The 13,900-nt window shown below is 46.2% G+C and overlaps 1 protein-coding gene across 1 annotated transcript in view; it reads left to right on the plus strand.

Annotated features, from left to right (window-relative positions):
* Nucleotides 1-13,900, plus strand: part of LOC140157346 (uncharacterized) — a 29,796-nt gene that overhangs the window by 8,685 nt on the left and 7,211 nt on the right. The window contains exons 2-4 of the mRNA XM_072180510.1: nt 11,273-11,386; nt 12,003-12,065; nt 13,251-13,330. Coding sequence (XP_072036611.1) covers nt 11,273-11,386; nt 12,003-12,065; nt 13,251-13,330 — 257 coding nt within the window. The remainder of the gene's footprint in view (nt 1-11,272; nt 11,387-12,002; nt 12,066-13,250; nt 13,331-13,900) is intronic.

Below are 13,900 nucleotides of genomic sequence, written 5' to 3' on the forward strand. Positions count from 1 at the left end.
TATTACACATGAATATTGAGTGAAAACTAAAATTTAAAATTTTCAAAATGGCATGCGGCCATCTTGGATTTCTCGAATTAGCCGCTTTACAAAAAGCACCTCTGTGATTCGTTAACCTCAAAGGTCCAATAACCCAAATCAAGTGTCAAAATCTCTGCCCTATCCGGTGTAGGCCGGGTTCTAGCTAGGGCCAGGACTATAAGGGTCATCCACCAAATTAGCAACAGCACTGATGCCCCACCAGTGTTGGCTTGGGAAAGGAATATCTGTTTTTTGACTTGCTGACTAATTTTTATACCCCTCAGAAAAGATGCGTTATCTCCATGTTGTTTGAAGATTCAGGGGATTATTTTTTGAGTATCATAAGCACTAGTAGTAAGTCCCAGAATAATGTTAAATAAAAGTTTTATTGTATTTCTTATTTTGTGTAATGAACTTTGAAATGTAAAAATAGGCATCGGGGTTAGTTGAAACTTTTGAGGTGTGGTTAGTTGACACATGGAAATCGCATAGAAAAATATGGTTAAAAATCTGACTTTTTAAAATTTGTAACATGTTTACCATTTCTTCAATATTGCTTTAATATGGTTAAAAGCAATAATACAAGCAAAAAGTGCACACAGAAAGTACATTTTATAATATTTTAGGCTTCTCATATTTTTGTCCATGGTGACACTCGTCACCTTGTGTCCAAAGTATTGACCAGCTCCCACATATTTATTTATTCATTTTTTCACACTGATTGTATGTTAAAGGGTGCCTTCAAGGGAAGTATAACCCTAACAACACAATAATAATTATTTTGAAATTTTTACAAGCCATGTTTCAACTAACCCCACCCTATGTTTCAACTTACCCCAGGGGTGGGGTTAGTTGAAACACTTTTTCAAATTTTCAAATTGGATTATATGAATAATCATAAGCAGGTCCAATAAAATTTAAGGCTGTATTTGTAGCATGTATGTATATGTTTATACTGATATGGTTAGTGTTTCTTGAAAGTAATCGGTTTGCGTTAAAAAGACGATTTTGTGAAAAAATGTTTCAACTAACCCCAATCTCCCCTACGGTCATTTACTCAATATGTGCGTCACAACATACCCCGAGGGGTGCGTCAGTGTCAGTCACTTTACCTAGGTGCGTCAATGGTTAGGCGCATCAGTGTCAGTCAAAATACCTAAATGCCTAAAATGGTGAGTGAAATTTGGGTCATGAGGACAGTCATAATCCTTAACATGTGCGTCACAATTTTGACCAGGGGCTCAGTCATTGTCGGCAAATGTCAGTCATTGTTTAGACGCACATGTGGGTCATGGTATAGTTAAATCCGACGCACCTATGTAAAGTGACTCACCACTCCCGGGGGTCATAGGGTGGGTCATACAAGTGACATGTGTATAAGTGAAGTTATGACGAAATTACTGTCGGAACCAGGGTTCGCAGGTTTTTGCCGCAGGTGGAAAAAAACGCGGTTTTAACCACGGTTTTAACCGCTAGCCTTGGCAAAAACAGTTTTTGCCAGTTTTTGCAGGAAAAAATAGCAAAAACTAAAAAAGTGATTTTTGATCTCAAAATGAATTATTAAATTAAAAATTAAATTAAATTAAAAATTATTTTCCGGAGTGTAACAAGGCCAGATTTTGTAATTAAAAATAACATATTAAGAAATTAAAGGCATGCATTTTCATTGCTCACTTAGTGCATTTAACTGAAATCTGGCATATCAAATTCAAATTCAAAACTCATTTTAAGGACTTGATGAGACAAAAAATAAGTTGAATGATTCATTAAAAGTTGTATGTTTACTGTTTACTGTGACTCAGTACACCGGTCGATCTTACCGTTTCCAATGTTGATTAAGATACTTCTTGCATCGATCCCGAGATGCGGAAAAACCAATAGTCATTTTGTCCCACATAAATGAATAAATAACAAAAAAACCCGATCCCCGGTGGACTCACCCAAAAGGTGACGTCACGCCATATGATAGTGCCTTATCCTCCTTGGTCTCCGACTGACACAGACGTGCCTATCGATTGTTCATAGCACTGTGTATCAATTTCTCGACCAAGGCGAGATATACGGTTGTAGTTTCACACCTTAGGTAAAACCAAACCGGTATTGTTCGGCTGAGGATAGTTTTGACGGCATTTTCTGGAACGAAAAAGTGACAAAAAACGATCCAAAACTTAGCTACATATCGTGCCTCCGTTTGTATACGGGACACACGAGCAATTCAAAATGGCCGCTCGTTGACGCCATTCATTTTGTTTCCCACGTAAAACAACCATTGCAGCCTGTAAGTTACAATAGATGTTTGTACATACACATTGTATTTCATGTACGGTAGGTTATTGTTGCTATGTTAGGGTGATTTCTCTATCGTTATGTCTTCATTACCGTCCGATAAGACGAGTTAATCAGATATTCATACGGTGGGGATTGGTAGGGACCCGTCTGACATTTTAGTAATAAAGTTAGCCAGTCCTTACTTTACCACTAACGTTAGCGACCAGCCTCCGTGCTCAGGTTTGCTTACTGGGCTTGAGTCGCGTGTTGGGGGGTAGTGCCCCCTCCCTTTTCTCCTCGATTCGCCTCGGCCCTGTCGGGCTTGCCCTTCCCTGGTGACGGAGCGGGACCCACACCCGCTCTGTTTCACCCACAGGGAGTGCTCACGATCTTCTAGATGTCTTTATTTTGCTTAGGACTCTCCGAGTTCCAGCTTGACGATTGGGATAGGCTCCATCATCGCCATAAGACGAAGAAGAAATCTACCAAGGGCACTGGTAAGGTCGATACGGTGGATTCTGCTGTGACAGCCCCTATGGGTCATGGCAGGTCTGCTTAAGGGGGCTCCGGTCCCCGGACAAGCAGGCGGTTCCTTCGGGACTGCTAAGCGCGTCCAAAGGCTCAGCAGCCAGCGAAAGCACTGACTATACGTCGGAGCAAAGTAGCAGGCAGCAGAGCGGTAACCACCAGCGAAAACCCTAGCGGGTTTTGCAGCAGGAGGATACCAGTCGATCGGTAGATTCTGCTGTGACAGCCCCTATGGGTCATGGCAGGTCTGCTTAAGGGGCTCCGGTCCCGGGCAAGCAGGCGGTTCCTTCGTGGGAGTGCTAGCGCGTCCAAAGGCTCAGCAGCCAGCGAAAGCACTGACTATACGTCGGAGCAAAGTAGCAGGCAGCAGAGCGGTAACCACCAGCGAAAACCCTAGCGGGTTTTGTAGCAGGAGGATACCAGTCCTCTAGCCAAAAATCCTCACGGGTTTTTAGCAGGAGGACACCCGTCTGTTGCAGGCATATCTACGGGCTCAAACAGCCACAGTAGTAGCCAGCGACGGGCAGCATGCAAGGGTACCCCGGGCTGGCCTGGGTTGAACCCTAGCATGCATGGGTTCAGCAGGGACGATACCGCGGCTAACGCTGTGGGTGTAGTCTTAGCAGAACCAACTGGGGTTGTCACACGGCAGCGTTCCATGGCGGGACCGCCGAGTGATACCCTGGGCCCTAGAATAGCTGCTGGCTGTCCACAGGGACTGGCTGGCGATTATTCAGGGGTTGGGCTCGCAGTCTCTCACGGGACAGCGACCCAGGTGCATTCGGTGGCAGCTACAAAGACGAGCTACGGCTTGACTTCAGTGGTAGCCGCTATGCACCCGCCCATAGCTGCCGTGAGTGGTCCGCCACACACAGCGACCTTGGGCGAAGCTCTAGAGGGTACAGTAAGTAGCTTGAACAGCCTAGCTGATCAACAACCCACTTATGTCCTCGAGAGCCAGCGGAGCGTGGGTGATCCATTATCGTCAATGGGTCAATTACCCTCTCTTGATCGATCACTGTCAAATCAACAGGGCATAGCTCCATTGATTGACGCTGCCTATTCAGGTGGCGAGGTGATTGATCGGGGGTATGCACGCTCAGCTACCCGTGGTACTAGGCAAGCTCCCTCTAGCCAAGGGACAGTCGGTATAGCGGGGTACCCCTACACACGGCTTGATCCCCTTGCGGGGAACGCAGTGAGGCATGGGTACAGTGGTACACAGCCGGGAGCCCTCACGGGCACCTACGCTGGAACCACGCATACAGCGGTACACAACCGGGAACCCTCACGGGTACCCATGCTAGTACCGCGCCGGTACCACGCCAGCACACAGCTTGATTCCCCAAACAGGGAACGCAGTGTGGCGAGGGTACAGCGGTCCACAGTTGGGAACCCTCAAGGGTACCCACGCTGATACCGCACCGGGTACCGCAGCACCCGCCTTAGTCGCCACAGTCTCTGTGGCAACAAGGGGGGGGGGGGAGGCGGTGCTGGTACTGCAGTACCATGGGGTTACCCTGGTGGCGGATCCTTTCAGGGTCAGCTGCCGGCTGGGTATGCCCCGGGGTACCCGCCGCAGGGTGTTTCTTCCACGGCCTAGCACCGTGGCAAGTGTCGCCTAGCGATGGCCACGCAGTACCAACATCAGCTGTTGACCAGGCCAGCCGGCATGGGGCTAACCCAGATCTTGATCAGGGTAGGCCCGTGCTGCTAGCGCTAGGACGACGGCTGCGAGTGCATCGGACCCAGTGGTGCCATGGCGGATACCTCAGGGTCTTGCGGGAGTACTCCCTCTTCTGCTGGCAGGTAGTCGGCGAGCCACACAGTGGTTATGCCTTCTTACCCGCTTTCAGATGCCCGTCCTCAGTTACCGTCATCATCGGAGCATGATACGGATACTGTGGGCGAGGGAAAGGAGTCGGAAGCTGAGTCCGGTAGTGACTACATTCTCCTTCCCCCGCTGCCCCGCGAGGGGAGCAACAGCACTGATCTTCCTCCGGACACCCCCTATGGGGAGTCCATGGAGGAGGACCAGGGATCCTTTCAGTAGGATGCTCAGCTGCTGCTTCCTCACAGGGGCCGCCTGCACTCTCATTCCCGGCAAACCTCACGGGTAGATATCGTAGGGCTGCCGCGCTCAGTAGAGCTATGACGCCGCGTGCTTGCACGCTTCCTCTGCGTGTAACGCGGGAGCACCACGGGACCTACCTGAGGGGATCCGAGAGGGACCCAGATGTCGTCAAGCGTATCACGCTCAGACAACATCTGAGCTCTTCCGCGAGGTGAGCCTATTAGCGGTGCTAACAGCTAGCCTCAACGAGAGCTCCAGGGGCCTAGCCCATAGGGTGTCCACTCAGCGCCGGGGGGAGGGGCCTGCCACTCCAATCGCTCAACGCGATGGAAAGGCAGGGTCCTTTTTCTCTTTGGATGCTTCTGCGCTACGGTGGAGGACCGTGCAAAGAAGCTACTAACGGGAGCACTCTGAAGAAGTCGGAAACTGCCCTTACCATGGGTAGGAGCTCCGACTTCAGCAGGCCGTGCACCACCAACAGTACCCGAGCCCACTACCTCTGTAGCACCCATTTCTGGGAGGCGCAAGGGTAGCACAGGAACAGCTGGCAAGCCCGAAGAAGAGCAAGCGCTCTTCCAAGGGAAGCTAGGCAGAGCATTCCTGGGGGCTCAGCGGTTTTTCCACAGGGGATCTCCCAGTGGGCGACCGCTTATGGCTTTCACCCAGAGGTGGGAAACCATCTCTTTGAGCGCCTGGGTATGGTCAGTGGTGAGTGGGGGTTACCGACTGGCAACCCAGTCTCCCCACATTCGCCTGCACATTTCAGAGGTCCACAGTAGTGCCGTCAGACGGCCCCCAGCGTCGGGCACTACTGACAGGGATCACACAGCTTCTCACGAAGCGGGCGATTGTCCCGGTCTACCCCCCGTTCTACGGGTGATCTTGGAGCCATTGGCTCCAAGGAAGACCGGCGACGGGAGCCCCATCCGGAACCGCAGGCTGTTGAACACGTTCTTCAGGCCCAAGAGGTTCAGAATGGGGACTCTCGCCTCGGTGCTAACCTGCCCCATCAGGGGCATGGGAACAGCATCGCTAGATCTCTCGGACGCCTATCTGCATATGCCAATCGCCTCTCAAGATCGGAGGCATCTGCGCTTCTAGGTACAGGATCAAAATTACCAGTTTTGATACCGCCATCCGCCTGTCCATCTCTCCCAGGGTGTTTAACACTCTTGGTCAGAGCGGTGGCAGCGCATACCTGAAGCACAGGGGTGTCAACATCAGTTGCTACCTGGACGTTTGGCTCATATACGGACGCACTCCACTGAAGACTACGGGTCTCATGGGGTTGATAGTCCGTAGGGTGCGGGACCCTGGATTTTTTGATCAGCTCAAAAAAGTCCAGCGTGGTCCCGACGCAGACACCACTATTGTAGGGGCCCAGATCACCCTCACGGAGGGGTTCGCGGTGCTCTCACCCGAGCGGGTGACGAACATGGTGCGGTGTGCCTGACTCTTGGCCGAGTCTCGGGCAAAACCCGCTGTGGCATGGATGAAGGTGGTAGGCCTAATGGCCAGTATGGTAGACCTCGTACTGTACTGCCGTTTCTACGTTAGGCTTACCCAACTACACCTTCTAGCCTGCTTGCAGGCCCAGTCGTCACCAATATCCCTCGCGGTTCCGTTGTCGGAGATCGCGCGAGAGGAACTCTGGTGGTGGACCCATCAGCCCAATTTGACCCAGGGTGTCAGGTTTCCTGCACCCCCGGTATGTCACGTAGTGAAGACCATAGCGTCAAAACGGGGCTGGGGGGTCCACATCCACGGAGACTCCGTCTCGGGCCTATGGGGGCCATAGAGACAGAGTTTCACATCAACCTCCCTCGCTCACGAGGAGGTGATCGTGGAATCACATACCGTTGTCCTGACGGATAACACAACCGTGGTAGCCTACCCCAACAGACAAGGGGACTCCGGGCCACCACGATTGAGCCTGCATGCACGACACCTGATAGGGTGGTGCAAGTTCAGGCAGATTACGATGAGAGCGATACACATCGCGGGTGTCACCAGCATCCTCGCGCACAATCTGTCACGAGGAAGGGTGTCGGGACCAGCAGAATGGTCCCTTGCTCCGCAGGTTGCTCAGACGATCTTCAAGGGGATGTACCACCCCTCGAAAGATCTGTTCGCATCTCATCGCAATCATCCACTGCCGGTGTACTGCTCAAGGGTCGCGGACCCCCAAGCATTCACCGCGCACGCTCTGTCCATAGACTGGGGAGGGATGACACTCCGATCTCACTACTCATGAGGGTGGTGACCAAGATCGGGTGGGAAGACTGCATTGTCATTCTGCTAGCGGCAAGGCCGCTGGCACTCCCCGAGGTACCAGATCTACTCCGGATGCCCGGAGCGGAGGTACCAGTCTATCACTAGAGCACCTGCAGTTAGCTGCATGGCCCTTACCAGGAACGCAGCAGCGGAGGGATACTTTTCATCAGAAGCTGTTTTTTTCATCGCCGGGGCTAGACGGAAGTCTACCCTCCGTACGTATAGCCAGAGTCTGGCTCCATACTACGCTTGGTGCAATGAGACAAATAGCTCTCCCGCTAGAGCCTCTGTGCTTCTAGTTCCGGAGTTTCTGACAGAAAAGTTCCAAGCAAGACTTCAGCGGGCCACTGGGGCCAGCTATAAGTCAGCTGTCCTCTCCATTCACCGAGGTTTCGAGACGGTCGACTATCATAACCGATGGTTACCTTATTAGTCTACGCCTCGACGGTATGTTCAACGAGTGTCTACCAAAAGGAAAGTGATCCTCCTAAGGGATCCCAACACAGTCTTAGATTACTTTAAGGGTCACCCTTTTGACCTTCCGTCAAAAGCGACGCTTAAATACGTAACTCTCAAGATGGCTTTCCGGTTTGGCGTTATTTCGGACGGCGGTGCTGAGTTGCACACGGTCTCGGGGTTGGCTTGCGTGTTCACAGGCACTGGAGCGACAGTGTTTCGGCGCTCTGTTCTCGGGACTACGGACGGGCGCGGTGCATACCGACATTCGTCCCTCTCCAATACCCAGGGTTGGGCAAGGTTCGGCTGAAGCCAAAGATAGGCTGGGGTGTCCGATAAGGCGCTGCAGCACTATTTCTTCCGAACACAAGCCTTGCGAGGGACTCACGACCGCATTCATCACCCTTACAGAGCCTTTCGGTCCAGCCGCTGTCGCAATGGCTGGTCCAGGTGTTGGTGGGGTCCGGGGGATCGCGAAGGTTTCGCGTCCCACGACCCACTCGACACGAGCTATCTCATCATCTTGGGTAAACCGTTCGGTTGTCCCTTGAGGAGATCTAGCAGGCGGTGTCCCGGAAGCCACCTTCGCCCTTCTCTCACGATACTTCCGCTTACGTTAGTAATCAGAGACGGGCGGGAGGTTTACCGGGACATTGTTCGGCGATCATAATACGGTGGTGTAAGGGTACCAGGTGTTAAGAATATACAGAATACTCAGCATGGTAAGAACCAGTGTCGCTATTCTTAACCACCAAACTTATTAAGTAAGGAGGTTTATGTCTGTGATCGCGTGGTCCTTTTTGTTTTCCCGACCGTTGGGGGAAAATATTTCTGACCTCGCGAAAAACAATCGTTACCCGCTCCCGATCCCTGATCAGATGCTGACCAATCTTGTACCTCCATCCGTCGGTTACTTGCTAGATCGATCTTTCAGATGTTGATGCAAGAAGTATCTTAATCAACATCGAAACGGTAAGATCGACCGGTGTACTGAGTCTAGTCCCAAACAAAAATGTTTGGTAGACTCATAACCGGTGCGATCTTACCTTTCCGATGTTGATTATCCCGACCCCGCCACCCCTACAAGTTTGGTCCGAGTAGGGGATCCCAAGTCGGATAAGGGATTTATCATATGGTGTGACGTCACCTTTTGGGTGAGTCCACCGGGGATCGGGTTTTTTGTTATTTATTCATTTATGTGGGACAAAATGACTATTGGTTTTTCCGCATCTCGGGATCGATGCAAGAAGTATCTTAATCAACATCGGAAAGGTAAGATCGCACCGTTATGAGTCTACCAAACATTTTTGTTTGGGACTATTATGAGCTTTCTGTGTACTTGTTAACATTTGAGTGACTATACATTAAGTTTTTGCCAGTTTTTGCCATTTTTGCCGGTTTAAACCAGGCAAAAACTGGCAAAAACAGGTTTTTGCCAGTTATTGCCACTTTGTCGGCAAAAACAGGTTTTTGCCGGCAAAAACCGAACCCTGGTCACTCGGAACATTGGGCCATTTTCTCTGATAAGACTTAGGCCTACCATAGGAGTGCATGGGGGGGACTTGATAATTTTTGTGCCCCCCTGTCAATTTTTTGTTTTCACTGTAATTTAAGGTGGTATTGGAGGCATTTTGGAAGTGCTCTGTTCATGTTTTAAACATATTAATTGAGTAGGGCAGAGAACACTGATCAATATGCCTTTTGTTGTTGAAACTAATCGGACATACGGTTTTCATAATACATACATTTTAAATTTCTTTGTATTGTATTGTTTTTATCAATAATCAATACAGTTAATGAGCTAATATGACTTGAAAGTGCTCATTAATATGTAATTTTTGCCAATATTTTGCTAAAATTCAATGCATAAATGTTCATAACATTTTTATTTAATAGAATATTGGTTTCAAACTTTGTCAAAGTGTTCCCAATGACTTCCAGATAATTTATGCATAATTAATGAGCAAGCCGCCCTAAATTGCATAATTAATTAGCATTTATGCAAATTAGCTCATTAATTATGCAAATATGCTAATTAGGGGGCGGCTTCACTATATAATACATTAGAACCTATTAGAAACACTTTGACCAAGTTTCAGGGCAAAAGTATGTAAAATAAAAGTACCATGAACATTTATGCATTGGTTTTTAGCAAAATATTGGCAAAAATTACATATTAATGAGCCTTTACAGTCCTTTTTAGCTCATTAACTGTATTGATTATTGATAAAAACAATAAGATACAAAGAAAATATAATTTGATGTATTATGGAAACTGTATGTCCGATTTGCTTCAAACAAAAGGCATATTGATCAGTGTACTTTACCCTACTCAAATAATCTGCTTAAAACATGTTCAAAGCATTTCCTAATTTCTAGAAAATGACTCCATTACCACCTTAATCTAATTTTTGTTGAATATTATGTATGTTATCATTTTCAACACATCTGTGAAATGTTGTATGAAAATTCAAATTTTAAGGTGGTAAAAAAGTGATTTTTGTGCTAATTTTGGTCAAATTTGGCCATTTTTCGGCCATTTTGGGCCCATTTTAGGCAAAAACAATGATTTTTCCCAAGCGATAACAAAGAAGTGCTTTCTCCCAGCAAATAAGTAAACTGGAATTGTTATGTGAAAAGGATGAAAGTTTTTGTCAAACCATGTTTCCCTTTTGTCAGAAGATGAATTTTGGGTCAAAATAGAATTTTTTCCCAAAATGCCCCTTTTGACCCCTTTTTGACCAAAATGGTGATTTTCCTCAAGGCATATCTCACAGAAAAAAATATTCAAAAGTGAAGTCAATGTTGCATTCTGCTTCCTAAGGCATTGAATCTGTTGTCAATGCAAACTAGAGCATCTGAAACAGATTAATTTTGGTTTTATCCATCATTTTCTCCAAAAATGGTGTTTTCAGTGGCACAAAATGGCACAGATTTACATAGGGCTTTATTATCAAGTAAAATAAATAGCGCCCTCGCTCAGATGTGCCTGTCCCTACCAGGGCCTAAGTTCAGTGCTGTACTATTACGCTGACTTTCGTATTCGGCGAGGAGGACGATTTCGACCTCCTGGTTTGTTTACAAACAGAGAGGTAGACAAAAGGCCGTTCCGCTTGTCCAAACACTGACAAGTATCAGAAGGATGGTCCACAATAGCGTGATTCACGTAACATGAATAGGGATTAAAAAGCTGTCATGTAGAACCATGTGCTTCTATTGTCCAATTTGCCATCAAGATTTCATATGGAAACAGTTCAGACCCAGTACACGATCACGTCAGAAATGAATATTTTGTTCTGGGTCTGATTATTCGGACTAGGCCTAAGTTATAAGTGGATGAGATGTTAGATGAGATGTCAAAGGTCATGGTGCATTTTCTACAAAAGTTGCAAAGAGGAAAGTAGGAGCTTGAAGTTGTGCACTAGCTCTGGTTCTGTAGACATAGAGACTGGAGTGCAGTGGCGGCGCCAGGAATTTTTTCGGGGAGAGAGTTCCTGACTGGGGAATTTCCCCCCCATGCCCCTCGGTGGCGCCGCCACTGCTGGAGTGTTAGTAATGAAATGGTTGATGAAGAAAGCCAAGTTCCATTCTGAATTCAGTTGTTCAACTTTGATTCACCTTGTAATTAAGTAACTTCTGTTATATTCACAGGTTTATTAGTGCTTCTAGTGTGCAAGCTCACATTGCCATCATGTGGTGGTATACCTTCCCTCACTTAACATTTCATCTGATCAGATGGTTTCCAAAGAGTAACCGTCTTAAAATGTAAGTACAGGGCTTATTATCCACTCTCTTTACGGTGGAAACTTGTTTCCATTGATTTTGATGTTCAAAAAACTTATTAGTACGTGGGTGCCTTTAAAAAAGATTTTTCAATGATTTCTTACTGTTTACCATCAGTGAGTGGGATGGGATTCAGGGCAGGGAGGCACCGCACAACCCATAGAAACTTGCAACTTGCAAAATCCTTTCTAAAACAAATTATATAGGTGATAAAGGCCAAATCCATGAAATTAATTTAACTTTAGGTAAAAAAAGTAACAAATTGATAGATTTCAAAATTCTAAGAATCTTAAATTCACTGTAAAATATTATTCTTGTGTTATTCTTATTCATTTGACTCCTGCCTGTTTGTGTGTTTTTATTCCTGTGAAATTTTATCTTGTGCTGCTTTGTATATCAGTTGATTCAAGTTTATCTGTTCATTTACTTTTAAATAGTAAACCTCAATATGATCTTACATTATGGTGCTATATCTCCTTTAGTTAGTTAGTTTTTCAAGTGTACTTACCATAATTACAGCCCAGTTTATAAAAGTATTCTTATTGCAGCATGTAATGTTGTTTGTAACAGTACTCTTATTTTGATTTTGATTTTGCAGACAATTCATCCTGATTCTTTTTGCATTTGCACTGCTATTTCCACAAATATTTATATTGAGCAGGTAAGATAGATCAGATTATGTTATCATCAAGGCTGTACCTGAACACCCCTTAAATGTAGACCTTTCTTGCCACCAGTGTTGTTTACAGGGTTGTAGCTAGAGAAATTTTAGTGCCAGGTGGTATTTAAAGGATTTTTTGTGAAATTGGCTTGGCCAAATTCTATGTTATTTTGCAATTTTTGACACTTGAGTACTGAGTGCTAGAGCTTAAATTGTTTATCAGTGGTGGGCTCTAAATCTGAGTGCCGGGCTCTGCCGCCCACCACCACCCGCCGTAGATACATCCCTGGTTGTGTAGCTTGACAGAGGGTGGGGGGAGTTTCCCCAGCTCGAAATACAGGGGAATCTTGCAATGTGCATCTTTGTCTCGGTTTTAGGCCACAACTGTCCCAATTTTTACTCATTTTACACATGTAGTGATAAAATTGCAAATATATGCGCGCTTCATGCAGATTTGTTCCAGTATTCAAAGTCATTTTAGCAGTGGGTCAGCTGAGCGATATAGAAATGTTACCACCCATTTCCTGGCTCAGTAGCTCTGGTATGTCCAGCTGACAAACTTTATGTCTCTTTAAACCCGTGGGAGGGGGGGCACTTCAATTTGAAATGGATATAGGTGTAGGGCTGGCGCTTTTCGCACTAAGGGGCATTCAGTGAGAGCAAAATGTAAAAAATATGGGGTCATTGGGTGAGAGCTTAATTTTGGGCATTCGGTGAGAGCAAAATGTAAAAAATATGGGGTCATTGGGTGAGAACATGACCTTTTTTAAATGGAATCTTTGGGTGAGAGCGAAACAGCGCCACAGAAACCTCAAAAATTGAATTTCTAGTTCTAAATGGCTGCAAATGCACTTGTTTTTTCAAAATAAGTGATAAATGAAAGTTGCTGTTCAAATTGAACTTGTAAGGGTCTTTGGGTGACAGATCAAATGAAAAAAAAGGGGGTCTTCGGGTGACAGAACATGTGTTCGTAAAAAAATATGGGGTCTTTGGGTGACAGCAACGCTGAAAAAGGGGATTCTTACAGCCCTACATACGCGTCACCTCCAAAGTGGGGGGGCCCCCCCCCCCCCCGGGCTTTAAACTTGAATGTAAATGTGGGTTAAGAAATGTAAGGTATACATAGATGTCCAATTTACTGACCAATTCTGTAACTTGATATGTTGTTGTCTATGTTTGTTACAGGGAACATACAACTCGCTACTGTGGTCAGCATTTGTTTGATTTACTCATAACATCTGTGGTCTTCACATTTGGTATGATAGGTAAGATGCTTGATATTTCACTCTCTGATACTGTATAGGGGCACATTTTCGCGGGGTTTAATTTTTACCTTTTTTGCGGTTTAACAGGGAGCTAGGAATTTTAATAACCCCAGTGAAAATATTTATTACACATAGTGCTTAATGTGAATATGTTTGGAAACACAAATTAAACACCCACGTCTGTCCAGAATTGATAAAATTGCAAAAAATTAACCCAGCAAAAATATCCCACTATGCAATATTAGGCTTTTAGGTGAGATTGCTTAATTGCTCTCCCAAATGCCAACCTCAAAGTCACCAGCAAAAGCAATTCATTTAAGGTGGTACTACACCCCTTAATAAATTTGTGACTATTTTTCCATTTTTCTCAAAAACTAATAAAACACTGGTAACAAAAGTTTTGTATATTATAGGGGCAAGGAATCCAGTTACTACAGTGGAATTTCCCGGGGGGGGGCACTCAAATATAATGATGTAAGCATGCGTGACCAAAAAAATGTGTGAAAAGGGGTGTTTTTTCTTGGTTGGGCAGGTTACGCGCGTGACGCGTTAAGGGGGTAAAAACGGTGA

Source organism: Amphiura filiformis, chromosome 7 (genome assembly GCF_039555335.1).
Source record: "Amphiura filiformis chromosome 7, Afil_fr2py, whole genome shotgun sequence".
NCBI lineage: Eukaryota > Metazoa > Echinodermata > Ophiuroidea > Amphilepidida > Amphiuridae > Amphiura > Amphiura filiformis.